The sequence below is a fragment of the Erithacus rubecula genome (genome assembly GCF_903797595.1).
Source record: "Erithacus rubecula genome assembly, chromosome: 4".
In the NCBI taxonomy this organism is placed as follows: Eukaryota; Metazoa; Chordata; class Aves; order Passeriformes; family Muscicapidae; genus Erithacus; species Erithacus rubecula.
The window spans coordinates 19,342,878-19,366,896 of record NC_136686.1 but is presented as its reverse complement, the minus strand read 5'-3'; the positions used below and the strand labels follow the sequence as shown (position 1 = coordinate 19,366,896).

The 24,019-nt window shown below is 38.6% G+C and overlaps 1 protein-coding gene across 3 annotated transcripts in view; it reads right to left on the bottom strand.

The window, feature by feature from the left end:
* The window catches only part of TRHDE (thyrotropin releasing hormone degrading enzyme), a 204,623-nt gene that overhangs the window by 49,761 nt on the left and 130,843 nt on the right, over positions 1-24,019 (bottom strand). For all 3 annotated transcript variants that reach the window (XR_013773960.1, XM_079303633.1, XM_079303632.1), the window contains one exon: positions 7,878-7,966. Coding sequence is in view for 2 of the 3 variants with exons in the window: in XM_079303633.1 (XP_079159759.1) it covers positions 7,878-7,966 (89 nt within the window). In the remaining variant the exon portion in view is untranslated. The remainder of the gene's footprint in view (positions 1-7,877; positions 7,967-24,019) is intronic.

Here is a 24,019-nt window from a genome sequence, read left to right as displayed (position 1 = left end):
ACTGCTACTTTAAGGTGCAATCAGTACAAAGATCAGCAACATCTGATTCTTAAAAACAGATAATTATATGTTTAAATTCATGGACCTGCATTATGCACCTGGATTCAGATAAAAAACTGCAGGATTAAAAAAGAAAGTCCTCTTTTCTCCTAGGTAGTTCTGAAACCATTAAAATCTCTGAAAAATATACTTATTAAAAATATTAAGCCCAGAATAATTCAGTTGTTGCCTGTTCAATTCAATTGTTATTGCTCCTTTATCTGTGGTAAAGCACCAAGCAGACACCTTCTTTAGGATTCAACATATCCTGAAGAAATAGGACTGAGAAAATTTGAATTGAGTCCTACAACTTTGAAGACTTCCCAGGTGTTCCTACAGTCAAAGCACCTAAACTGCTTTTGCCACACATCTGCTTTGGAACAAGGCTGTGTGTCCTTTCTTCCACAAGGGTCTGTACAGATCAGTCCTAAGCAGACTCTCTTAGACTTGCTCCTCTGTTTCAATCCTTTTTTCATTGGGTCCAAGTGAAAACCAGCTCCATCCTCTTTAGAGAAGACTTGAATCCTTTGTAACCTTATACCATCTCAATGCAGTACAGCTTTCTGTCCACACTCTTTGGTTAAAAACTAACCTTTAAATGCCACCAGTTCAAGCAGCTATTTGTAACTGGTTAATATTAGCACCTCTACAATGCTACCTGAAAGCATACCAAATAGGCTATCAGCACACATTGAACAATATCTGGGTAAATAAATCCATGAAATGGAAATTTTCAAAATCATATGTAATTAAAAAATACCTACTCATCTTCTTTGAGCATTTGCATTATATTTTCACCTCCAAAGTGAGGAAATTACTTATGTTCAACAGAGTATTGAATGATACTTGCCAGTTAAGTATGACAAGTCCAGAATAAGCTATTTCACATGTAACAGCTGTGCAACACCCCTAGCACATAAAGGAGGACAGCATCTTTTCAAAGCATAATGGCATTATTGCTATTTTGGTCAGTTTAAATACAACCACAACCTGTTGCTACTACTTTTCAGTAAGACCACTCATGTATTGACCTTCTCCTTAAATAAAAGAACTGAATCTTTCACACCTTCACAACTCACAAAAGAGGTGGCTATTTTAAGGGACTGCCTGATACATGTGCTTCATACAGCTCTATATAATTTTGTAGAATTTGATATTTGTGTCTGTCAGTTCTCATGCTTTCGTTTAGAAGATATTCTTTCTTTTGGTAATTACAGACACTAAACATTTCTATAAACCTGGGTAATGTTTCCACTTTTTCCACTTACCACAAACACATTTATTAATTTCCTGTTAAAAGCATTATAGTTGGTGAAAAGGTAGTAACTCAGTGTTAAACCCTACATTAAATCATTTATTACTTTCTAAACAACAATAAATATTTCATTTTGAATGAAATCCATCTTTTAAAGTTTTAGTTCACCACTCAAAAGTCAATCTAAAATATATATCCCATTGTAATTTAGATTAAAGGGGTTTTTTTTAAATCTTCTTCCATCAGAAAGTATTTTTCCATTGTCATGTTTTGTCTGGGTGCCTCAGAAAGTAATACTGCTCTAAAACTTCTAGTTTTGCCACAAACATATAGCAAACATGGAGGAAATGGTTAAACTTTATGAGATTTGTTTTGAATTAAAAATTTAGGGTCTCATTCCCAGTTTGTTTGCTCTCAAAGTGGGAGATAGTCCCTCCTGCTGGTGCATGTGGCTTGAGGTTCTGAGCTCTCCCAGCAACTTCAATTCCATCAAAACCAGAATGTGAGGCAGGTCTGGGACAAGGGCACCCTTCTGCAAGAGAGTACTGCCAAAAGCACAGACCAAACACAGTACTACTACCATTTCAAGTCTTCAAACTCACAGTTACAAATAATTAACAGTTAATATAATAAAATAACAGCTGTTATTTTAAGTCTTCACTTTATACAACCCCTAGCACACACTGACTCCGTTTTGCAGCAAAAATAACTGCAGAAGCGTAGCACAATTTCTTGATAACAACAGCAAGAGAAATTTTTCTGACAAAAATGTGTTCCATGAGGAATTTCACAATCATTTATACTGGCTTTAGCTAAATTTTGCAAATCTTGCAAGAACTTTTCATACAGAGAGAAGGCAAACCAGAAGAAAAAGGTTCTGTCTTGCTTGCCATGTTGCCATAGTTCCATGCTGAAAGAAAATATTTTGGTATAGAGAACAGCACAGTAAATGAAGCACATCAGGAAATATGATCATGTTCCATCTCACAAAACTCTTTCTTCAGATTACCCTTCCATCTATTAATACTCCTATATGATGGAACTGCTAATGTCTAAGGTGTTACACAATGTAAGCAGCAGTCTTCTGCTAGGATCTTCACTCAGCTGTAAGAATAAGGGGAATGATTCTGACTCACTCTATCAAAATTACACAGGATTCCAAGTCCTGTATCCCTGGTCCTCACTATGGCTGTCTGAAGCTCAAAGAAGGACCTCTATATTGATCTTTCTTCACAGTGCTTCCCTTCTTCCTACTTTTAAAAGATAAGAAGAGTGGAGTCTGGAAGCAATACAGGTAAAGTTCAGCAGCTGGGTTTCAGAAAAGAAAAGGAAGTGTATTTTCTAAAGCTGCAACTAATGCCCCAGCAGGCAGCCAGCAAACCCCAGCTCAGAAGCATTTGTCTTCTACAAAACACTTCCTGAAGGAGATCAGACTGTTGAGTGGCTTAAAGTAGAGATTATCTAGTAGGAGGTGGCAAAGTAAATTGGGACTTGCTGTTGGAAAGGAATTGCCCTATTGAACTTTTTTTCCCCCATTTCATGGCAATCCTGAGGAGACATTAGGAGCAACCTAAACAGCAGTCACTTTAACTGAGGTAGGGAGGTTTATCAAAGGAGTATTTCCCTGGAACATACAAAATCAGTTAATGAACAGCAGGTGGGGATGGAAAGGACAGGGAGGCAGACTAAAGCTGTGCCAGCCAGCTCAGCAGCACTTGCTGAGTTACATGGAGATGTTTCCTACTTGGAGACTGAGTACCAGAACAGTGACTCCCAGGGAACAGCAAGTATGCATTTTTCCAAAGGCCTGCTCACCTACTGGAAGTGGATGCTATCTAAACCTCCTCACTTGAGGTTAAGGTCAGTTCTGGATTTGCAGAAACATGCACAGGGTTGCTTGTGCTTCCACACCTAGTACACCTTCGTCAGCAATCACCAACACATTCCCACAAGCCCTGCTTAGCAGTCATAGGGATGGAATGGGTTCAAAGCTGGTTCTTGGCCCTCTATCCACCTATGATTTTGGGTTGATCCCAAAACACTGTGGTTAAATGTTCACAGATCATGACAGCAACCACAAGAGGGGCAACTTATCTAGGAGAGACAGAAACAAGTCCTGGAATATGAGAGAGCAGAAGTTTTTAACACCAGTGATTTCCACGGTATCAGCAAGATTTATCATTCAGCAGACCTGCAAGACTGAGGCACAAAGAGCACTGCAGCCATCTCAGTTTGATGTTTCTGACCTCAGCATGGATAGGAAGGTTTGGCACAAGATGTTTCCTTTGTGGCTGGTTTACAGTCACTTGAAGTTAAACAGCCACATCCACGGCCATAGGGAGTAAGCAGGGAAAAGGTGGTGGTGACCTATTTGGGCAGCACTCTGAGAGCAAGTGAGACAGCTCCATTTCACACACCAGACAAACTGAACCCAGTAAAAGGACCATCATGTGATGGCTGGTATATGAACTGATGAGTAGAAATATGGTTACATAAATGCTATGGTTCACTGGGTAAGGAGATGTGAGACTGGCAGAAGCACTTGCCAAATGAAAAGCTTTCAAAACTATGCCCACATACCTTCAGCAAACATTTGGAAAGAGATATATTTGAAACATCTTGGATACTATGCACTTTGTCAAAGAAGTTCCCACGGCCTGGCACTGTCCTCCTTACAGGATTTCCTGCAAAGGACAATGAATTACAACTCAAAAATACACTGCAAAGTTGTAATCTCCAGTGTGTTCCTTCACTTCAGTGCTGTGAAGAATGGACAGGTCTAGTACTGCTGCCAGCAATTGTTGTGACATGCAGTTATCTGAACTGATTCTGCTCAGGTATACTGAACAATCAGCAACCTGCATGCTCACAATCTCTGGCATGTAGCCAGAGACAGACAAGATGAGGACACAGCAGAAACTCAATCATCCCAAATTCATGTCGCTCTCACAAAGCTGGAGAGAAGCCTCATATCCCTTGTTCATGAAAAGACCAACTGGTATTCTACAACACCTTGATGAGGTCATAGACACAGCAACAGAGAAGATGCAAAAATCAACAATTCTCTCTTTTGTCATTCTGGATGTATATAAAGGAAAAGACTCTTACTTCAGCAAATAACCATCCTTGGTGAGCTAGGGAAAGACATGGGATTTACTCCTGATGGATATTGTTATCTGAAATAACACCAAAAAACAAGGAACATTTTTTTATGTATTTCCATATGTAGCTACTTCAAAACCACTGTGGTTTCATTACTCTCAGATAACCCACAGACAATGTTCATTTTATTGGAAGATTTAAGTGATATGCCAAGATATCACAGTGATAGTCTTGAACTTGAACCCTTTTCCCTATTGGCAGCTGAAATTAGGTGTGTGATGTTAAGAATGACTATGTTGGGTTTGCATGGCCAGGTTTGGTAGCCAAGAGGGGAGGCTACAGAAATGGCTTCTGTGAGAAGAAACTTTTCCTGTGTCCAGCAGAGCAAAAACCAGCTGGGTCCAAGAGACCCACGCTGCTGGCCAAGGCTGGGCCAACTGGAATTGGCAGTTAATGCCTCTGTGATAACATATTTAAGAAGAAGAAGGGAAAAAAAAGTTATTGCTAAGGTGTAATTGTGGTCAGAGAAGAGTGGGGTGAGAACTTGTGAGAGGAACAACCCTGTAGGCACCAAGTTCAGTGGAGAAAGAGGGGCAGGAGGTGCTCCAGGCACCAGAACTGGGATTCCTCTGCAGCCTGTGGTGCAGCCCATGGTGATGCTGCTCCCTGCAACCCATGGAGATTCACAGGGATGCAGAGATCCACCTGCAGACCATGGAGGAGACCCACACCAAAGCAGGTGGATGCCTGAAAGGAGGCTGTGACTTTGAGGGAGGCACCCCACAGTGGAGCTGGGGATGGATTCCTGTCCCTGAGCAGTGGGAGAAACAAAGTGTGATGAACTGACCGTAACTCCCATTCCCTTCTTCCTACACTGGTGGGGGAGAGGAGACAGAGCTGGGACACGGAGGGGTGGCGAGTGGTGGAAGGCTTTTTTAAGGTCTGTTTTTACTTCTCATTATCCTGCTCCCATTTCAAGTCCTCTTTGCTGAGATAGAACGTGGTGAAGGATCTGTAACTCAGATCTTTCTGAGACCCATGAACACTTTCCTATATTCTCTCTCTTCTCTCCACTTTCAGAGGGGAGTAATAAAATTACTTTGGTGAGTGCCTGGTGTCCATCCAGGACCAACACACCACAATCATGAACAATAGAGAGGCGTTCATTAGCTCCTATCCTCTCTTTCAGTCACACTGGAAGCTCCTTCACCACAACAGTTTAGTCAACAAGAAGGAATTGCTTATTTTTTCCTAAAAAGCGCACAGAAACCATCCTCATGAACAGTATTTACTCCAAAGTTGATTTACACTCACTTGAATAAAAATGTGACCATTTCCAATCTTCTAAATATCCTCTAGAGCAGTTTGTTTCACCTCCAGCTTGCAGACTTTTTCCAAGACTACCCACTGGGACAATACTTAAACAGTCCTCTGTACAACAGAAAGTCTTCAAGATTCTTCCAGTCCACAAGAATCAAACTTGGAAATTGTCCTTTGGAATCTTAGAATTCCTCCCTCATCCCCATGGAACAAGCATACCAGCTGCAGAAAAACTCCCAGGAATACCACAAAATCATGTATACCAGCCTCAATATATAGCAGCATGTACAATCAATCATACATTGAGTATACATTCAGGCATGTTCTTACTGACATTTCTGTGTTTCTTCATCTGAGCTAAACCACAATAAGTAGAAGCAAGAGGACATTCTTGCTGTAGTCAAAAGTTTACAGTCTCATTTTCAATGAGGCACAGCAAGTGAATGAGTGAGTGAAAGTAATGAGGAAGAACAAGGATAATGACAATAGATCACAGTGTCATTGATTTGCTACACAAGAGACTGATGACTCGGAAAGGTTCCTTTTTAATTTCTGTATAGTAGCCAGCCCAAAATAATTGCTCACACTGGCCATCATTAATTTGTTGATTTCTTGAAGGCATTTCAATAGAAGCAGTAGATCTTAAAAGAGTGGGTAGCAGTTTTATGGACTTGTTCCTCCACAGCACTCTGCAAGGAAAAGGCAATGAGGAAGCATCTATGTAGATAACAGTAATATACTGAACTTTGAAGGTGGGAGTGAAGGGAGGGAGGCATTCATGTGCAACCTAATGAGACAGGATGATCAACTTGCTCTGAAGTCAGTGGGAACCTTTCTAATAACTTCAATGAGAGTTCAATCAAGACCTAAAGGACAAAAGTAGAGCAGGTCATTAAGGCAGACTCAAAGTGTAAACAAGTCTTGAAGTATTTTGGAAGTGTTAATGTTAAAAAGTATGGCCAAAGCAGTAAGTTTCTGAAAAGTGAAGCAGAACCTATATGCTTTGATGAGAGTGTATTTCCCAGGTATGAAAATTGCTCTGGTTCCAGGCACATTTTTAGATCATTCTATCATGGGAGCAGCATGTTACTTTCTCATAGGCTGCCCAAGATCTGGGAAAAGAAACACAATACCTTGTACCCCTAGAAAGCTGTGGTACTCAGATTTGTACTGACCGTACACCATTCATTTCCAGTCCTTCTGGCTGCTAAGATCTAAATGACTAATGTATTTTAGTAACTTGCAAAAGAGAAGAAACATCTCACACAAGTTTGACTCTCCTCTCTCCTATTAATTTTCTAATTAGAGGGAAATCTCTATACCTTTCTAATTATACAAGAAAGGTCAGATCTCCCTCTACAGCCCACATGTCAAGGACATGCATGCATCCTTCTTTTCCCTTCTACATAATAATTCAAGTCTCCACATGTCTTCCCTGACTCTCTTCAATTCTAGTCCAAAACTGTCAGACAACGTAGCATGAAGTGCTAAGGAAACAGATAAATATTTTATGAAATTTCTATGGTGGGCTTCCTTTCTTAGGTGATAAAAAAACCTCTGGTATCTAGCACTCACTCTCCTCCAGACAATATATTACTGTTATGATCATGCAGGAACTGAGGAGGAAGAAAGTAAGTAGTAAGCAGAACAATGCACTTTTGAGGTCCAGCATATGGTTATCTAATAGAAAGAACAAATACTTCTGATAGATTAAGAAGGACAATTTTAATGACAACAACCATTTCTTAGGCCTGGTTCAGACTATGGATTGAGTTAAAAATGCTAGAATTCGAAATGTACTCAAACATATCTACGTCATTATACAATATTACATTTAACTTTCACCAATCAATAAAGTGAATTGCATTCATCAATTATTTGATATGTGTTGCCAAATATAAAATACTTAGCACTTTACATTTCTTTGTAAAACCTTTACATTTACTGTCTAAATTCTGCAATATTATAAATCTAGATTGTTGCTTATCCTTCATTCCTCCTCCCTCCCTTCCCAGCTCTGCTTTTTTTGCAATTCATTTTAAGCAGTTAAAATTGGGTGCAGAGCAACTAAACAATTACCTAGGATCAATTCCAAAGATACATTTGAGGAAAACACAAGTATGCTTTATGAGATTCCACTGGGAGGAAAGTTTATTTTTACCTGATTTGTTAGACACCCATATAATTGCCTCTGATGAGATGTGGCTCGTATTTCCTACTGCAATTGTTAATGGAATCTGCCACAAGTAGCTGCAAGACAAAGGAGGGGGAATCTAAGAACAAAAATACTAAACTGATTCTTCTCACAGCAATCAGGGATCATGTCAAAGAAATCAAAACACAATCTTAGTAGCAGTGTAAAGATCTGTGTATTCTAACAAGTTATTTTGATTTTGAAATGCATTTGCATTAGCAATAAAACAAAGAAAAATAATTTATAAAAAAAATCCCAACCTAAATTATATTTTACATTTTTTACACACTATCATCACATGAGGACTTTTTAACAAAGCTTTCCTTAGTTTAAGAAAATGTTTCACAAAAGAGGAAATAATGATTTCTCATAAAAAGAAGAACACTTTTTTACATTTACTTAGAAAAAACCTCCACATAAGACATGCTTTGACGTATACGGACTTCAAAGTTTTAAAATACCGTATCCTTCTAGCAACTTCTTAAAGAGCTACAATGGCTTTCACTGCTGCTGGTTTATAAAAACAAAATGAATGGGAAAGATCTCCAGTTCTTGGCACTATTTATGACCACCTATGCATATGCAAACTGGACAAAACACACATGTGGGTTTGGTGATACACTGGTAAAAATCAGACCCCATCTTCCCTATAGGGTATTACAAATTGTTTTTCATTAGAAGTAAATGTTATAAATAACATCTCAATCAACAGAAATTCCCTGTATGAAGTTAATATTTTTAGGAACAGATGGAAAGGATTATTTCCTTCATGTCTTTATCATCACCTCTACTTCTTAACTCTCAAAAGTAGCATTTCACCAGTTAGTGAAAATGCAGACATTTCCCTCACAGGTCTGCCAATTCATTTTGGAAATCAGCAAAGGGGAAGCACTCAGTAATGGTACAGGTGGTCCCTTTGCCTTAGGTGCCTTAGAGGTGGTCCTTAGGTAGGTGGTCAGTGGGAGTATGTGTGCAGTTAAGCAAGGCAGCGAGACCAGCCCCAACTCAGGTATAGTAGCACTTTGATACCAAGTAAGAATACCATTCTAGACTGATTGCATTAAGATGGTGCAAAGATGAGTGCAAGCCAGTTGTCTCCTGCTAGTACACATCATTGCAAAACTAGCCCATGGTACTGAAGAAAAAATTAGGTTTGATCCTTTCCACTTACCCTTTATAGTGTAGAATAGGTGTATAATATATGGAATATATATAATACATTCTTTGGCTAAATACTATAATGTCATTTATACACTATGAATAGTGTAATGGATCAGCCTGCTCCACTGAATTACAAACACCACACAAATGTTCCACAGCCACAGTCAACATGGGCTGGCTTCCAAGGGTTACCTTGCTGGCATGACTTGGAGGCTGGGGGAGGGACAGAGCCCTGCTCTGCCACCACACTTGGCTCACAGCTTCCCACCCATTTGCAAAGAGCCCCCAGCACACACAGGAATATGCTTTGCTTAGAACAGAATCGTGTGCAGGGAAACACTTGTCCATACAGCAATGATTCAGCAAAGATGGAGAGATGCTTGGATAACCATACAGCTGAAAGAGCTATGAGTGACACTAGAAATTAAACATGGCATTTACTGCCACATAAAAGAGGAAAAAAAGTTTCCATGTGGTTTTAGGTTCTCTGAATGTTGGTACTATGATGCACTGGGAAAATAATTAGATCTACTCCTGCACTGAAGATAAACTCCACATAACCACTAGAAAACACATTTTTCCTACTTCACTGCTGCTGTTTTCTCTGTTTATCTGTTTTCTCTTTCCATTTGTCTTCATTCTCAGAGAAACCTGCTGCTGCAGAAGAAGAAGCCATAGTTAACTTCTGTGTAATTTGAAGGAGAGTTATCTGGCTCATCTTCCAAAATGGTGTCTTCCATTCACTGTCTGTGAATGATCTGTACGGACTGTGTTCTCCAGGTGTGACTAGAAAGAAGCAAAATTTTCTTGCACTTTTCTACAAGGAGTCTTCTACTTTACAGAGCAAAGAGGAAAAGAGGGGACCATTTCCTGCTTTCCTTCTGCTTTGTCTGAAGGTAGTACAGATCTTTTATTTATTCTTTGTAAGTTGAGAGCACCAGCAGTGTGCTCTCAGTATGTATCTAACTGGGGGAAAATGTATCCTGCTCCACCTGGCCATCTGATGTGACAAACCAGTTCCAGTGACAATAAGAATCTATACTTGAGGGCCCAGTGACCAGGGCAGCAAGACTTGAAACAACCCATTTAGTCCTCTTACTGTCAAGATTATGTCTGCAGGACTCAGATGCCTGTGCAGATAGCACACTCAGCCCCTGGGTGAAATGGTGCTAATGAAGTGTGTTCAGTCTGCCTGAGATGCTGCTCAGCTGCAAAGGTGTCCCACATAATGTCCCTCCACAATCAAACCTGATTCCTTTGACCAGGAGCTAAAGGCTCTCTTGTGGAAAAACTAAGAGCTATTTCAGGAATTTAAAAAATAATATTTCTGAAGCTGAGGAGGAAAGACACCTAAAACTAAAACAGACATGCTAACATGAACTGTGCTCAACACAACATTGTTCAATCTCCAGGAAATGTAAGGTAAGGGGGAATCTTGAAAGGTAGTATAAATAAACCTTTTATTGCTGATTTACAACTAAGAAACTGTTCATGTGAAATAGTTAAACTTAGGTTGACAGGATAATGCATAATTGAAGGGAACACATAAGTGGATTTTTTGTAGCACCTTATCGATGCATAATACAGAAGCGTGTTCTGTTCATTCAGCTTAAAGATTAATCGGGACTTGTTCCACAAAGTGTCAGAATCTTGTGTCAGCCAAGGTACATACAATACTAGAAGCAAAGTAATCATGCTCTGTGTGGATTATATAATTTTTTTTTTTGTCTTAATCATTACATAATGACTAGGTAGGTAGTATTAGTATACTTTATCTCACTCGGAAAATTAACATAATTGTTATGATTACTTGGTTATGACTTGATTTTCAGCAAGAAAGAACTGAGATTTCTTTGTGGGCAGATCCTGAGACCATAAAATATTGAACAAACATGATGCCTCACACTTTTGCTTCTGATGAATAGTAACATTCAGTTTTCAGTGGCTTCTTTGCAAAGAGCTATGTAAAGCCAGAAGAACAGTAGTAGTTTGTTTCCTCTGCTTACAAAATAAAGATCTCAGGTAATTAAAAAAGAAAAGGTAAGGTTCCTGACATTTCAGATTTTGCACACCTTTTCAACTACTTTTTCACAGTAATGAAATGGAAAATATTTTTGCTGGGATGTAAATCCATACATTTTCAAGATTCATCTCCCCAGTAACCATAAGGTATCAAGCTTCCACACACAGCTGGCAGTCAATACCACATTCTGCCAGTGGCATTTCTCTCTTCTCCCATGGATTCAAAACGAAACAAAGAAGCTGAACTACTAGTTATTACTCACAGAACAATGAAGCTATTAACCCAATATTTCAATATTCAGCGGCTTATTATCTTGCATTATAAGGAGTATACAAGCAATGTGACTTCTCCACATAAAGTGACAGAACATCTGCAACTGAAGTATCACAGTAGAACTCAGCTCACCTACTTTTGAATGTCAGAGAAAGTGAACAACACTCCTCTTTTATCTTGCTTTTACAGACCTCTGGGTTAAAGATTTCTAATCTATTCTGCTGTTCTCTACACAGAAACTATACTTAATCCTTCTTATTGTCCACATCTGTGCTTTCTCTACCTAGTATTTCAGGTTAGAAAACTGAGCCTTCCTTCAGTGCTTTGAAGGTGTATTTCCCAGGGATTAAAAGTGGCATAATTCTTTTCTCTTCTACACTCTTTATACTTTTTAAAATGCTCCTTTTCTATTAATCCCTACTGTTCTATTCACTTGTTTGGCTATGTCTAGACAGTGAGCTGATGTTTACAGAGGCTCACCAACCACAGGTCTCTTTCCTGAGAGAAAATAATTTCTTCAAAACCCACACTGAGTATTTGAGTTATAACTGCTTTCATCACATGTATCACCTCATTATCAACATTAAGCTCCATCTGTCTTTTTACTACTATGTCAACTGGCACTAAAGAATACTTCTGTAACAAGTAACAAATACTTGTTTTCATTACACTCACAAACACCTATTTACACTCAGAAAACTCTTGACACCTCACTCTTACACATTCTATCGCATGGCTGAATAGGAAAAAATTCATTGAAGGTTTCTCAGGAATTCCATGGGCTATGACCATCCACTAAGAAATTCAACCATCTAATTTTTCACTTTTTGCTTATATTTCTAAACAGTTCTTCTTTCTTATCGTGGTACAGATTAATTTCTTTATGAATATTTAAGGAGGACGCTAGACCTCAAAAACCACATAAAAACACAGTTAAATTACAAGAAGCTACATACATCTAGATATAGAAGACATCTATTAATAGTCTTTGATTATATACTTAGCCAGGAAATCAAAGGAGGAGAACTCTGGCAAGGCAGAAGAATAGAACAATGTACAGATTTAAGGAAAAATTACTTTTTTTTAGCATATCTAACAACAGAAGACTGAAGGACAAAATTAAAAGGCTTTGCACTAAAGCAAATCAAGTGATTTGCCTCTTATCAAGCTATAATAATTAATTCAAAGTGTAGTGGCAATGATAAACTTGAATCATATAATGATTTACGTGGGAAGAGACTTCAGGAGATAAAGCCTTCAGCTCTAATGTGATCAGAGCACAGGAAAACAAGTTTCACTGTAGGTAGAACATGATATCAGAGGAGGAAATACAGACTGTATATTCAGTGGCACCACACAAAATCAATCAAGTCAATTGAGGCAACTGATTTGCCATCTGCTTTTTTTCTTAATCTCTCCCACTGCAAAGCTTTACAGAATTACTTTCAAGAAAGCTTAACACCAAAAGCTGTATGTACTTTCAAATACCTCAGTAGGCTGAGAAATGAAACTGTGAGTTAACTTGGGCTGGAAGAACAGAAATCATGTACCCATCAGCTGGCACTGGTGAAATCCCAACCATCACTCTTCCATGACAAAGTTTCTCTGGGAAAAATTCAGTGGTTCAAGGTGATGGCAAATGAGCTGTCATAGGGTATTTGAGACATCTGCTATGGTCTGTAAGACTATAAGGATGCTCTCACCTGTGCAGTGGCAGCACAAGGCAAAATAAGATACCTGATGGCACCTTGAATGGCACCAGTCACGTGGGCAGGCAACTAAATGTTGCCTCCATCCACTCAGTGTTGACAAAGAGAACTTCCATAACTAAGTTCGAGTTTCCCTATAAAACTTTTTCATTTTTAAGTGAAAAAAGTAAATTTTCAAAACCAAGTTGCTTGTGAGAAAAAGAATGCTTCAGCACAGATTTTCAAATACAGTATTTTAAAAAGGCACTGCTGCAACATTTTGTAAGTACTGTTTAAAATAAGAACTTTCAGTTTCCTGATTCAAAAAATTGCAGGATAGAAGTTAAAATGCCTGAAACTGAAATATAAGGTAGTTAAATTACAGAATTGAAATGAATGTTCTAAACCAATTCTTTCCCAATTTTTGCTTTGATTTTTGTCCTGATTCAGTGCAGGGAAATGTTTTGATATGTTGAAAATTTCTGTGGGATGGGAATCCATTTCTTGTTCATTGGTAACACTTACTAATCTTTGTGAAGTATTTTGAGAACATAACAATCTAAGACCTCATATTACTGAGGGATATGATTAAAGTTATTTAAAACAGAGATAAAGTGAGACATAAAAATAGTTTAAGAGTAAAAAGCATAAAAAAGAAAATCCAAGAGTAAAACTGACTGGGTAAGACACCTATCTCCTTATTTTAACCACCAGAACTTAATATCCAAAATGCCAACTCTGTCTCTTCAGTTAAAGATAACACCTGGTACATCCAGAGTGGCTGAAGATGAGAAACAGGGAGCAAGGACTCCTTAGCATTAGTTTCCCGTTCTCAGCTCTCCCCAGATGGAAATGCTGAAGTCTCATACATAGACACACGAGCTCAGCTGAGCAGCACTGAGTCTGAGAAGAAAGCACTTTTCCAGTGTGGCCCTTGCAAACACTGGTGATTCCCTGAACAGGTTATGATTTCTTATTAGCATTTCTTATCAAGGGAATATATTGCTATATCTGAATGAACTCATGTGCTTGAATTTCAGACACAAAAAAACCACAAAAGCAAAGTAATGAGAAAGTCTGACCTTTTCAAAGCAAGTAAATCTTACAAACTAAAAACTAAGATTTAAAGATTTGTATTTTTACTTCAGTTGAATACCTGTATGATCACCAGAGACATACATATAGTGGTGAGTAAAAGAAGCAATTAGATGGATGGCTGCAGATGTTTCTGGCTAATGACCTTAATGCTTATTATATATTAAAAAGCACAGAAAGTTGGTAACAAACTAAGGAAGGGGTTGTGTGATATTTGGATATTAAATCAGTACAGAAGGCAGACAGTAGAGATCTCTCACTTTTCTTGCCAAGACAAATATAGTTTCTGTTAGAAATATTAGCAAGGCTTGGGCTGCTACTTTATAGTAGATGGTATAGGACTATTTTTTTGACAGTTGCAGGAAACCTTTTGATAACAAAGGGATGTTTTAGCTATTGCTGAACAGTACTTACACAGCACCAAGGCCTTGCCTGCATGTCACCACACCCTACCAGCAAGGAGGCTTGTGGTGCACAAGAAGCTGGGAGGAGGCACAGGCAGGACACCAGACCCCAAATGACCCAAGGAATGCTCCACCCCATGACTTCATGCTCAGTATATAAAGCTGGGGGAAAAAAGGAAGAAGAGAGGATGTCACAGCCCTCCTGTCTTCCCAAGTAAGTTAAGCATGATGTAGTCTGGCTTTCCTGGGGATTGCTGAACACCTCCCTGCTCACGGAAAGTGGTGACTAAAACCCTTGTTCTGTTTTGCCTGTGCACAGCTGTTGCTTTTTCTTTCAAGCTGGTTTTGTCCCAAGCAATGAATTTACTCACCTCTCCAATTCTTTCCCCCATCCCAATGCAGGGAGTGAGCAAGTGGCTGCGTAGGGCTTAGATGCTGGCTGAGATCAAATCACCACACAAGCCAAAAGAACACCTTTGTTTTCACTCAATTTTCAATGTTAACATAGTGAAGGTTGAAACATAAATTGTTAACAGAAAACCTGAAAATGAATTCAACTAATCTATAAAATCACAAGCCTTGTTGCAGTGATACCTGGAAGCATTTAATCCTAGGCTGAGAGCACAAATACATGTAAGGTGGTCAGTGGAAAATAAGTGAAAGCTGTTGAACAGCAGAACAGCTTCAGAGCTTCCTACTACAGAAAAGATTATACAAGAAGCAGAACTCAGCAGGATACAATTTTGTTAGCCACACTTTCTAGAAAGATTGTGTTGGGAAAGATAATTTAAAAGTATCATAGAGATTTTCCCAGGTTATTATATAGTATAGTATCTCATTCAGTAAGGAGTAATTCAGGTTCCAGGGGAAACTCATGTGAGTACCACAGGAAATCACACATTTTTATTAAGTGCAATTCTACAAGAGTGTTAGTTCTGTTTAATGGATAAGGAACTGACAATATATTCATGTTGTGAATATCATTCCCATAAGACTGAAGAACACTGAGATTTCATTAGATTTAATACATGCCAGTAAAGTGATTGTAGGCTGAGCCCAGAGGCATAACACAACAAAAGAAGATGTTATTCCCTCTTTCACAATTGTTACACCTCATACACTGAGACAAGATGTCAAGGGATTCCTTCTACCCCGTGAGCATGGAAGATGGCAGACAGGAAGGGAAGAGATTTCACTAACTTTCTAGCAAAGACAAATAGAAATGAAAAATGGATAAAAAAGAACAATTTTAAATAACTGAGATCCCCTTAACACAGCTTGAGGTATTCACTGGTCATCTGCATATGCCCAGTGTGACCTTAATTCCTGAGCTCAAAGCAAGAACAAGGAGTTTAATACAAACAACAGTGAGAAACACATAAGAAGCACTGGTAAAGGTAACTGATTAAGTTGAATTTCCCTACAAGGAGCATGAAAAAGCAGACATCAGACTTTCATCAAGAAACGAGCTGCAGTCAGTTAACTTGAAACCAGAAAGGGCAGTACTTTAGCTGTATAAACAAAGGGACTCCTGATGTCTGAATCAGACAGGACTTTCACAAATCCTGCAGAGAGACAATTTCTTACTACAACACTGTATGCAGTGCAGAAATGAAACAGCAGGGCACAGTAAGTGTGACACACACCACATTTAACTGTAGGATCCACAGTTTGCTGGGTTTAAGCGACATGAAGAAAGGAAATGGTGCTGACTTTAGGATTCTGGTGTTACAGGGGTTCTGCCCTCCCCCAAGACTAACAGACTGGTCAACAACAAAAAGGTAAGCTATGAGAGAAATTAATGACTTCAATGGCTTCATGAGCAACTGGAAAAAATTGGAAGAAGGTTGTAGAAATGCTTATTCTAAGATTATTCTACACTATACTGGGCAGGGGAGTTTCATGCTCTTTACGAAACTTTGGTGGACTTTGATGGACTCTGTGAACTAAAGACAGTTTTTCAGCATTGAGAAGCTCTATCTGGCTGTTATACAGAGGGTAATTTCTTCAGTCAAGAGTCCAGATATAGTGAAGGTAGGGTACACACAGTAATATGCACACAGTACTGGAACAGAATTCCAAGTGAGGCACACATTGTTACTCAGAAATTATTGGTCCTCTTGTTACTATCTAAGCCAAACACTGTCAAAAACTACCTGAGGTTTTTGCATCAGTTCTTCTCTTATTTCTCCTTAATGCCCCAACTATAGATAGAGGTGATTAAATTTTTTCAGTCAGACCAATCTAACATCCAAAACAACCCAACAGGGTCAGGTTGTGATAGGTGCTGCCAGGCAAATAATGGCTTAACCACTTGATGGTTCTGAATGAGCTTCACACCTGAGGTGCCAGATTTTGAAGAGTATTTCAAGTTTTTAATAGAAGTGAACTTAAAAGATTTCTCATGGATGAACAGAAATGATTTTGTAGAGCAGTCTTGCCTCTTAATTACTAAAATTTATCTACTTTGTCTGAGGCTTTGATTGGATGGGCACTTGAATACAGCTAATACATATTTCAGAGGGAAGCAAAACTCTGGGATTTGGAAGGTATTTGGAATTCTGAACCTATTATAATTTTGAACACAAATTATACTTAGCTACACACATTAAGGAAACTATGAATAATCTTTATAATTTGGAGAAATATTTAAAATTGCACAGGAAAGACTAGGAAGATTATATTCTAGTCTTGAAAGAGGCTAGCACATCTAGGATGACTTCCTTCTGCTTTTAAGCTTCTTTATTTGCAGGACTGCCTCAATACAGCTGCTAATTTTATATATTTGTCCATTATATATGTTTTCATTTAGAAAAATTAAAAAAGGCAATCATATTGGTATACTCTAAATGAAAGGTTGACAGCTGCTCCTAAGAGCAACTATTTATACAACAGATCATGGATTGTTTAGTTTTTTTCTTATAAGGACCTAAATACAAAGATATATAGAGGAAATACCTTCAATGACAGTACAGGATTCCTGGAATGTATTTTAGAGGAATGAATTTTAGAGGCATGCATTTTAAAACAATAATTGACACCATAATCCATATGTAGTCATAACAGTGATTAACATGTTTAGCAGCAAAGTATTAAAGATGCAGATTTTGTGATTTTCCTTTACTCTGCCATAGTCCTAATTCCTTCTGGATTTTGCAAAAATCTTTGGAATAATATTTGGAAATAAATAAATTCTAGAACAGAAAAAGGGGGAAAATTTACATTTTCCAGGAGTGTTATGCAAAATATAATGCCCTCACCAATGTAACAGCAACACAAAGTTCCAGACATAAAAAAAGATCCACTGCTGTAGCACCAGCTCTAGCATGAGAAAGCTCAGGTGTGGCTCTGCACTGTGAGTCTGCCTTAAGATGTCAGCCTGCATATTCTGTTAGAAAACAGCTGTATGTCTTTGGCCATCCTGTTTGTTTTTTTAAGGGTAGACAAAAGGTATTTTAAATGAGTAAATTTGAATTAAATTACCAAATCTGAGGGAAAAAAAACCAAACACAAAAAAAGCATTGTCTGATATTAACATAACATAGCATAACTAATATAATTATCTGATTACTAAACCTTCTATAAAATTCTGTGTAATATTAGCTAAATATTTCACAAAAAATAAATTATAAATAAGGTGGTTATTAATATTGTGAAGCTATCTAAAATTGACTCACTTTCAGTGCCAGTGCTAGCAGTGTACCTTACCAAATTTAGAAAAATTATGTGGGCAAAGAACAAATACTATAAATTCATCATCAGCACATGCCATCTCCTCCCTAACAGTACCTTTTACACTAAAACACAAAAGGCTTCATTTCCAAAAGTGACAAGCAACTTTGGGTGCTGAATCAAAGATGGATACAAAGAAGCTTTAGCAGTGTTAAGTGTCTGTCCTAACAGCTGCATCTTTAGGCTGCAATAAAGGCTCTTATCTCCCCAATATCCTCTGCCCTGCCTTTCACCAGTGCAAAACACCCTTGTAGAATTGCACACGAGGTGCTGATCACACAAACCCCATGTCTGTGTCGTCCTTTACACACAAGCATAATCTACAGCACAGATCTGAGATTTCTCTGAGTGGAGTACAAAGATGTATTATGGACTAAGAAGGATCCATAGGAATAAGAGAGCGCCACTTTAGCTATGTTTCCAACCCTCCAGCATGTTCTCAGAGACTAAGTACTGAATATTTTTCAGCATATTCCAGTGCTTAGTTCTGATTTTTCTTTTGAATATTGTGAATTTAAGCAAGATTAAAACATAACTCCTATGATGGTTTCTCTTTCACCAGTAAAGTTCCTAGGCCTCTCCCACCGAGGTACGTCCTCCATAAAATCTAAGATTCTACTATTGAGTGTAAAGGCTCATGCAAAGGGATAAGAAAAGAAAGCCATTATCAGCAACTTTAAAACTGAGCATGTCAGAAATTTTATCCTCTGATCCGCAATGGGGAACTCTCATCTCTGATTTTACCAAAGCCAACAAAATATGGCATTAGTCCACCCTCATCCCCCCCTATAAAACTTGTCTTTACCTAATGCTGTCTGGGCCTTCCCCAGTCTGGTCTTTCCCTCACTAAAGCACTCATTTTAAATCCTTTTTCCATTTCCCTGCTACTCCATATTTGCCTATTCCAGCTACATAACGTTAATGCTCCAACTGCGGCTCACGCCTGCACCCTGCCATGCCGCTGTCTCTCCTACCCCCTGCATGTTGAGCAGCTCACCACAAGCACTGCTGGCCTTATTCTCCTCTTCATCTCCCTAAGACTCCACTCTCTATTAAAACACAGCACTGCCTTCGAGTACATGCTCCTTTCCTCAGCATGAAATTGATTTAATTAATGTGAGTCAATTAACTAGATTGGGTATCTAGCAATTCCTGAGAGTTAATGTTAGCAAATAAGATGAGGAAAGTGGCACATCAATAAAATACAACAGCAGCTTTTCTCTGCCAGCCTAACTTCTATCAGGATACAAGTGCTGTCACTACACAGGAAACAATGACACAATACTCTAATTTTGTATTCCTTAGCATTCTGCAAATTCTAACACTGAAAGTTGCCTATATACTGTACACCAGAATGTCCTGGAAGTTTCCCAGTGCAAAGAGTTTCTTGCAAATAGAAGCTCTGAAATGGTTTTGGAGATGAAGTGTTAAATTATAATTGGCATTTCTGCCATCTTTGCTAGCAGCAAAATCTTACTGGAGACACAATATGTACTGGAAGGGATTTTAAGAGTATTTCCCACTCAAACTTTTTTTAAAATGCAACAATCAGAAAAGCCTCTAAAAATGAAAAAGTGAGAAAACCAGGATGTTTCAGTGGCTTTAACAGAAAAAATCCCTATTGCAACAGGGAGTGCATAGCACAAGGGCTGGGCTAGTAAAAACAGCAAAGGCACTATTCCATCATGTGCCCAAGGCAGGCAGGCTTGCTCCAGGTCACTCACAGAGGCAGCCCCTCTGCCTGTTCCTACTGAGGAGCAGCACCCAGCACAGCACTGTCTGCTCTCAGTCTGCTGGGGTTAAAGACTGTCCTTATGCACATCAAAGGAAAGATCTATTGGTGTCATAGAGCTGGCCTCTACTCCAGTGTGCATCTCGAGAGAAGGAGCACCCCATGCTTTCTCACACTTCTGCAAGAACAAGTATTTTCAAGTCCCTGCTTGACCAGCTAAAAAAATGGTAAAATCAATATCTGGCAGTGCTCACACACAGTTCTGTGATCGACTAAGGACTTTGATTTTTTCACCTTACTCCTGTTAATTCCATTTCCTCTGTGCCTAACACACTGGTACCCTCCTTTCCTGGAGCCTGTTCCCTTCATCATTATTACAGCTGATATAGAGACATTCAGGTCTCTCCAGATGAAGTAGGGGTACCACATCTACTCCCTAGAGAACAACACAATAGTCGTTTCTGGTAGAAACACTGATACAGGCGCAATGTTTCAGGTATAGTAAAGATGAAAGGCATAACAAGAAAACACTCAAAGGACCTGAGAAAATGGAAGATGAGGGGATATTTCTCAAAGACAGGGAGGTAAATGAGCACTTTGTTTTCTATTTATATTTTTTTAGCCCTCTTTCCTCAGTTTATGGAACAATATTTGTCCACATTATGGTTCTTTTTTATTACATAATTAATACTACATATGCTACATTAATCCACAATTGCTCTAAGATCAGAGCAAAGATACTAATCAGCATTCCCCTTGTGCTCCTAACATTTTGCTTTGTGTTTAACCTGATCCTTAGCTGGTAAGTGGACAGACCAAGTTCCCCATCACTGCTCAAGTAATAATGCTATACAACTATGTAAAAATACACATGGCAATATCCAAACACAGCAATGCTATTACTATGCAAACCATTATCCATAAAGGGACAAGCACAGCCCTTTTCTCTGCAAAGCCTGATAAATAAAGGAGCATTGTCTAAGAAATTCAGAAGAGACTTGAAGGGAAATAAATTCTGCAGTTAATCATTCATCTTGAAGTGGAATGACTGCTGAGCAGCTCTGCAGCCCACCATAAAGCCTTTCAGCTGTCACAATTACAACAGGGCGTTAGACCCATGGGTCTGTACAACTCTGGTTTTGCTGGTCATGTCCATGCCTTGCACTGTTCAACTGAATTTTCCCCAGTTCAGCTAAACAGAGAAAGGCACCAAGGATTACCACGCTACAGCATGTATGCATATCCTGTCCATATTGCAATCTGTTCATCTTCCTGTTTTTGTCTTTCCTCACAGCTAGCTGTGTGCAGTAGCAAGACATTCCCCTTTAGGATATCATCATGAAAAAGCAAAGATTAGCTATGGAAACTGCATGCATGATAAGAACACTGTATAAATGAATATTATCCCAGCAACATTAACTCAATTATTTTGATAACATTGGAAAGGTTACTTTTCCACTTTTACAGAGACAAGCTCTGTATATTTTTAGAGGGCAAAACACAAAACCAGAAAGCTTTGGTCTGCTCTTCAATATACTATATAAAAGGTTTATGGATTTCATCAAAACTGGTTAGTTTATTGTCTAGACCACAGATTATTTTTCATAAGCTTTTTTGTCATATCTGTGAGACGTTTTGTAATGATGGATGAGGCTAGTGCCTTAAAATCATCATTTTCTGTAAGCAGGGAAACCCACTGAACCCTGTCAGATGGAATATCACCTTCTCCCCTGGAGCCTTATAAGGTAAGAGCATAACCTATTCTCACAGGGGTTATACAGGAGTCCAAGACCAAACCTACACTTAACTAAAGTGTTGTTATATGGGGATAGAATATGAATTATCCAGTTATAATAGGAGTTTTAAAGTTTTGCTGAAATAAGCTGAAATTGCTACTGAAACATTATACCAACAACAGGCTTTGACACTCAGATCAAAGCTGGTGATTTTGGTCCTTCTAAGGAATGATGTTTCTAGAAACAGTGTCTGTCACTACTAGTTTTATTTTCTCATAAAGTAAGAATTATGGATCATGTGAAGGCATAAGTGTCAAGCAAAATCTATGTTCAGTTTACAAAGAAGTGAAATTGTGTACCTTCTATAATTTCAGTCCAAATGTTAGAGCCTAGCAAGCCATGTGATTGTATGCATAGAAATAAATCACAGTTTGTATATGTATGGCTCTTGAAACACATTTTTTAACATGTATAATGACAAGGAGCACAAATATACAGGAGATTGGAAAATGTGTAATCATTCTCTTCTGTAGAAGAATTAAAGACACTTATAATAATGGACTAGGCATCAACCATTGCCAAAGGTATCAACAATTTTCACTTTTATCATTTATCACTTAGAAAAATCTGCTTGCTGCTTCGGTCTTCCTCTACATGGTTTCAGAGTTAAAAATTAAATATGCAGCTTCACATTTCATTTTACAGTTAATTGCTGCATAAATACACAGCATAAAGCAAAGCACAGACATTTTATAAAACCAGAATGGTTCACAAATATTCAGTTGCCTCTTTATTCACATTTCTTATGCTGCAGATACATTTGAAAGACCTACTCTGAAGTGACTCGTTCTACAGTAAGGTGAAGTTAAATTTGCCTAGATAGCATCTGAACCAAAAATTTGAACTCCTCATCATTTTGAAGGCAATAGAATTGACATTCATTACTGTGGCATACCAAACTACAGCCTCACCCTCTGGATAACGAAAGACTACAGGGTAGATGGATCCTTTAAGAGCCTTCCCTGGAGCCCTCTAGTGCATACTGTGTTGTCTTTTTAGATGATAAACTCCTGGAAATGCCTGGACCTGAACATTTTTCTGTGCTTTGTGCAGATCTACTTCTTATGGTATTTAGAATGATCATCACGATTAATCCATAGATAAAGTACCCTAAGGAAGCCAGCACTGCAAGAGCACAGCCTCAGATGTGGCATAAATACCATTTGCTCTCCGTTATTTACAGTGCCCATTACGGCTCCCCAGGGAGACATGAGTCCAATGCCTAAATTCACAGGTCATGCAGGGGAGGTAAGCACCAACTTTATTAGACTGTGAATTAGGCCACTGATCTGTAACACCCCCAAAGCCTGCATGCTGATGATATATATATAAAAATCTCATCACCAGACATCAGCAAACCCTTGCCAACTTCCTGACCACAGCCACCCACAGAATGAGCCAGAACACCGCACTGTGCAGCAGTGCTACCACACCTCTTGGTGTATCTGTAGAAAAACTGTGTCATGTCATACAAAGTTCAGCTCTTTCAATATCAACAACCAAGCAGAGTAATGCACCTCGAATTATCAAATGACCACTCACTAACGTGATTTTCCCTCTCTACTGCTTTCACAATAACTGAAGCAACAGTCACTTGAGCAGTGGGAAAAAAAGAAATAAAAAACTGAAAAATATCTAGGTCACTACAAACTAAGAGATTAAATTTATTTTCAGTATCTCAATCTTGTTTTTTATGTAATTTTTTGGTATGAAAGGACATTATTGACACATGGCCATTGTGCATACCCAGCCACTGTGTCTGTGGACAGTGCATAAACAAACTGCATGGTCAGAGTTATAACACTCAGACACCAATTTATTACTAAGTCATAGGACTTTAATGTAAGTTGATGGATGATTTTTGAAAGGTTAATGGCATAGGTGAGTTTCACCTTTTGCTAAATGTACACTGTTCCTGTTCTTTGGTGTTTATATTTATGTAACGTGACTTCCAAATAACTTCAACTGGGAAGCAGCAAATTAGCTCAGCTAATTAGCTAGTCTGCTGACTGGCTGAAGTAAACAACCCATCTGTAAAGCAAGGGGCTTCTTTCATTTTTGTGCTTAAAAGGAAATGGAAGCATAGGAAAAACACAATCCTAGGAGACCTGCCAAAGGAGATACATTTATGTATTGTGCTGCCTGCTAGGATACTAAATTCCTGTCAGGGCTCACATGGATATCCTTCGCTGTGCTCTCTCTAGC